The sequence below is a fragment of the Octopus sinensis genome, linkage group LG4 (genome assembly GCF_006345805.1).
Source record: "Octopus sinensis linkage group LG4, ASM634580v1, whole genome shotgun sequence".
In the NCBI taxonomy this organism is placed as follows: Eukaryota; Metazoa; Mollusca; class Cephalopoda; order Octopoda; family Octopodidae; genus Octopus; species Octopus sinensis.
In genome coordinates, this window is record NC_043000.1 from 78,416,591 (window position 1) to 78,422,419 (window position 5,829).

A 5,829-nucleotide genomic window follows, 5' to 3' on the forward strand; every position below is an offset into this window, starting at 1 on the left:
GAAGTTGTTAGGGGTGTCCTTTTTTACCAAGAATTTATTATCGAAACTTATCACTGATTTCCTCGCTTCTAATATTACGTTAATTTCCTTCCTAGTTAATTGGGTATGGTTTTTGGTGAAGATAAGGGTGCTATTTAGGATCGTAGGGTTAATAGATGAGTAGTAATCTACTATGTCTATTTGTAGGAATTTGTAGTTTATCTTGTTTTGGATTCTGGAGAACCAGTTTAGGGCTTCATATGTGTTGGACCATAGTTCTTGGGCTATCATATTCCTTAGCTTAGGGATGTATTTATCTGATATTAATTTACTTAGCTCTGACTTATTGGGGCATATTAATTTAACTTTGGTAACCGTTAAGAAGTTAGGTTTATGAAGGTACGAAGGGTTCGGTTTTCTCCTCTATGTTGTATTCTGTCATAATGTTCTTGGTTGCTAAGTTCATAGAGCTTAAGGTGCTGTTAGGTGCTATTTTGTATTTTTTTGTAATTTCTTGATGTAGCAACTGGTGGTATAAATTTATATCCAGATTGTAGGCATTCTTAGTTTTATTGGAGTAAACAATAATTTTCTTTTGTAATTTCACTTTGTATAAAAGGTCCTTTAGGTTCTTTTGGTAGATGTTGTTTCTTAGTGGGTGTCGTTTGAATTGTAGATTATTGATAGTATCCCATAGTTCAGTTTCAAAGGCATCTAAATGGCTGTTTGGTGAGGGTGTTTTCCTGGTCTTGAAGACTCCTTTGGTGAGGGCATTGCTGGTGTGGTATCTCTAGCTGGCCGTTTTTATCGTAAAATAAGGCTTTCCAGCGCAAGTGGTGAGTGAAGTCTGTAATTTTACTAATGACTTCTTTAAGATATACATTTTTGGGTGGAATCGGTATATCTTTTAAAGATACTTCTATTGTTATTTGCTCCATTTACCCAGTATGTGCCTGTTGTAGGTTGGCTAAGGTGTCTTAGTCAGAAATTTATGTTATGCAGGTATAAGTTAGAGGTGTTTAAAGCCTCTAAGGGATAGATATATCCAAAGGCACTTTTGGTAATTACCTCAGTAGGTATATTCCTTGGTAAAAGGTATATGGCAGTGGGTAATTTAGTGGGTAATTGTAGTTTAATTTATATAGGCAAGAAGAAAATGGAGGGAAATAACAAACAGAAGTGTGTCTTTTGCGCTAGTAGGTATACAGAAGCAAAAAAAGAAGAGTGTTATTGTTATCAAGTGAATGATATTTTGGCAAAAAAAACTTGTCAATCTACTACTGGAGGAGTTACTTCAATCCTATAAAATATTACCAAAAATGAAGTAGATTGACAAGTTTATTTTTTGAACCTGTGGAAGGCACACTAGATGCCGAAATATCATTCACTTGATAACAATGGCACTCTTCTTTTTTTTTGCTTCTGTGTACCAACTGGAGGAGTTACCTCAATCCTATAAAATATCAATATTATTATTATCATCATCATCATTATTATTATTATTATTATTATTATTGAGTGAGAGAGCAGTGCATGCCATCAAAGTTTCACTGGGGTAAAATATACGAAGCCCTGTATACCCATCATGACTACCCGTCTGATAAAGGTACACTAGGCACATGCATCACAACCATATATGCGCGACATGGTGATCTCATATCAAGATAAACAGCACATGACCTTGCAGGTGGGGCTCAGTTAGAATTTCCTTCTGGTCGAGTAACCCATCCTGCTCAAAAGGTCCCTGAATAAGGGTTGTTTAAGGATGTTGTACGAAACACCCATGTTTCCAGAGGTGAATTATTCAAGCCCCAAAGAATCCCTCTCAACACATGGCTATGATGCTCCCCCACTACTTGTGCTCATGATCAGAGATGCACATATCGTCAGCCACTAAGGGACATGCTCAACTGGTTAAAGTCAAACAACTGACAAGCAAATCTGTGGTATTGAGCAGTATATTTGCTGTAGCCCATCTTTTATACCAAGACATTATTATTATTATTATTATTATTATTATTATTATTATTATTACCATTATTTGTTGGTGTTGTTGTTATTGTTGTTATTACTTTTTTATTCTTTTATGAAAAAAATCGATTAAACAAAGCAAAATGTTGATTCCTTTCCTTCTGTTTCCAGCAATCATCAAATGAGCCAACACAATTACCAAATTTACCTAACCTACATGTATATAAAGCATCATTACCACCACTACCATGTATACCTTCAGCTCCATTTCCACAATATAATTTATATCCCAATATAAGGGACTATGATGGCAATGATTTAAACTCTCAGACATATATTCCACAAAAGGACTTTTGTACAGAAGGATTACTTTTAAAATTTGGTCAATATAGCAGACATGTTAATGAGTTTCAGAAACCTTATGGTATTACTATTAACAGAGCTGGGCATATATGTGTATCAGATCTGAAAGGAGGACGTATTCTCATATTTTCACCAACTGGTACCTTTCTTAACAAGCTTCTTCCTTCTTGTGATATATATGATATAGCTATATTACCAAATCAAAACATTCTAACCTCAGTTGCAAAAGCTGGTAAGTACAGTTATTATTTATGATTTTTTATTTCATTTATTGCCTGTAAAGGTGCCATGGTACTATTACTGGGTCTCTAAAACTGTTAGGAGGAAGGGAAGAAGTTATCTTCAGACTGGACATCTGGCTGAAATGTTTGCAACAGAGTGGGCTTTCTATAAGCACCCACAAAACCAGGTGTGTTGTTCAACCAAGAAACAGATTAAGTCTAGCACTCCAAAACCAGGAACCATCCATTCAATAATATTCCACACAGTTTTAATCAACCAAATTTCACTCTTTGGTTGACCTGAGTCTATGAAGAAAACTCAATTTGGCCAATGTGTTATGCAGTGGAAATGAACCAAGAACCACTTGCTTGGGAAGCATATTATTTAACCATAGAGTGATCTTTGTGTCTGTTTAGCAATTTCAGATTATTTGTCATTATTTAATACAGAATCCAGAATTATTAAATTGTTAAATCTGGTAATGTACAATCCACCTGACTGACTTTCATACAGTTTCTGTTTGCTCACTTCACTTACAAGGCCACATAGTAGTATTGAACGCAGGACTTTTTAATCATTTGACATACTGTGTCCAAGATGTAATTGTTTCAATTTGAATACGTGGTCTCATATTAAGCTCCTTGCTAAACAAGTACAACACTAAAATTTATGAAATAGAATGCTGATAATTTAGTAAACATTTTTGATGAATGACGAATACATTAAGTGTCAGTAAGAAGACAGCAGATAAACTATTTCTATAATTAATTAGTTGTTGTGATGAGTCATCTGAAGTGTTTGTATTGTTTCTTTTTTGAAGTAGAAAAAGAATTGGTTCAAACTGGTAATAAATATAGCAATACACAGAACAACTTATTTAAAGTCTCCAGCATTTAAAATAAAGGCCCAGCTGGTTATAAATAGTAACTGAGGATAAGTGATTTCTTTTTCAATATCTAAAGAAGTGCAGCATAGATGTTAGTATTTATCTTGTATGATTAATATTTAGTAACATATATGCAGTTACATATTTGGAAGTGAAATGAGTTATGATTGTAGATATATAATTTTCTAATCACACACCTGATAACTGGCATATAATTCCTTATTTGTAATTGCACGTGTAATTGTCACACTTTTGATTGCACTTAGCTCTAGCTATTTACATATGAAGCCAAGAAAGCAGCCTCTACATGAAAATAACTGTCAAATCACCCTCAAACTACACCCTACCATCTTAAAGAAGGGCATGATATCCGTTTGATAAAAAGTTAGGATGGTCACAGCTGGAATGCCATTGTTCATAGGTTTGCTCAGTTAAGGCTGATGTAAAAATAAACAACTCTGACAACTGTATGCATTTAGGAACACATTGACTTTGATGCATGAAGAATGACTTTTATGTCGGGCAGTTTGAGAAGTTGTCCGGCAAAACTGTTTGTAAATGCTTTTTCATTTGGCCTCCTTTTCACTGCAATTCCCCAAGTTCTGGATTGATTTTCGAAACTACACATTGATGAAATAGTGTATGATATGATAGTAGGTCTCTCTCTCTAAATAGATATTACAGTAATAGCTGTATAATACAATGGTGGTAAGTATGTATTTTAGTAGTAGCTATATAATATAATGGTAGCTTTATAATCCAGTGATGGTATATGTGTGTATATATATATATATATATAATGGAAATATATAATACAATAGTAGCTATGTAATACACTAATTGTAGCTGTAAAATGCGCTGTATTGACAACTACAATGATTGTGGCTATGTAATATATTGCTATCTGTATTATACATTGGCAGCTAAGTTCATATGTATGCATGCTTGTATGAATGAATGTTCACTATATAGTCATCTTTCTAAGTTTTGTATATTCATGTTTATATTGTTGTTTAACTTGATCTTTTTATTTCTACTTTTTAGACAAAGCTATCTTGCACAGCTATAATATGAACAGCCATTTAATTTCTCAATACACTGGACTCCATTATCAATATGCTCGCCCAAGTGGTGTTGCTGTGAACAAGCATGGCTATGCCATTGTAACAAGCTTGGAAAATAATTGTGTCTATGTATTTACAGAGGAAGGTAAACTTTCACAGAAATTTGGTTGGAAAGGTTCTGGCAATGACCATTTCGATAGACCTTATTTTGTGACTACTAATGATAAACTTCAAATTATTGTCTCTGATTGTGGTAACAACTGTATTAAAGTGTTCAGCAGTGATGGCAAATTTAAGTGCATGTATGGTAAGAAAGGAAAAGACAAAGGTATGCTGTTTAAACCAATGGGGGTTTGTACAGACAGAAACAATAATATCATAGTGGCAGACTATGGAAATTACAGAGTTCAGGCATTCAGTCCAAAAGGCCGATCTCTTGGTTTCCCTGTTTATGACACATTTTGTATTGGTAAAGATGTTTCTCCTGTCAATGTTGCTATTAACAGACATGATAATATTGTTGTTCTATTGACTGGAGAAAAATTTGCTGAAGTTCGGGTATATGAGTGGAATCCAGAAGTTTAAACTGATTATTCAAGTTCAAATAAAATATATATGTTTTATTTTCATGTTAATTATTTAGTTTTCTTTTCTTTTCTCTCTGTATCTTCTATTTATTCATCTTTCCTTCATTATCTCTTTCACTCTTTTCTTATCTCGTTGTTCTTTTTTAATTTTTTCTATCTTATATTTTATTCTTCCATCATTTTTAATAAATGACAGCAACATCTATTGACAATATCATTCAACTATATGTATGTATAGCAAGTAACACAGTCATTCAAGCATATATGAGTGTGTTACATAGACATGGCCACTCAGCTAAATTTGAAAGTTTGTGTGTATTTTACACCTCTGGCAATACCGCTCACCTATATTTATATAAGCAACACTGTTGCCAATGTATACACACACACTCACACATACATACACACACAAGTGAATCAAAATCAACAAAAGCCAAAAGGATGTACACAATGAATGTATTAGATTACTCAGTTTAAAATGGAAAAAAGAGCAGGATGTGATGTTTCGAGCATGGCTCTTAATCAGAAAGAAGAAAAAAGAAAGGTCTTGGAGAGAAGGAAAAGAATACTCCAAATAAAGCATGTCTGTGATTATACAGCTGTGTGTGTGTGTTACACAAGTGATAATACCATTCAATCATGTCTCACAAGGCAATGTTACTCAGTTATCATCATCATCATCATCATCGTTTAACGTCCATTCTCCATGCTAGCATGGGATTTGTGTATTACGCAATTGACAATGCAATGGTTATTC

At 33.7% G+C, this 5,829-nt stretch overlaps 1 protein-coding gene across 1 annotated transcript in view; it reads left to right on the top strand.

The window, feature by feature from the left end:
- The window catches only part of LOC115210816 (tripartite motif-containing protein 3), an 18,552-nt gene extending 13,432 nt beyond the window's left edge, over positions 1-5,120 (top strand). The window contains exons 2-3 of the mRNA XM_029779563.2: positions 2,122-2,545; positions 4,466-5,120. Of these exons, the coding sequence (XP_029635423.1) occupies positions 2,122-2,545; positions 4,466-5,070 (1,029 nt within the window). The 3' untranslated portion in view covers positions 5,071-5,120. The remainder of the gene's footprint in view (positions 1-2,121; positions 2,546-4,465) is intronic.
- Positions 5,121-5,829: the final 709 nt, after the last annotated feature.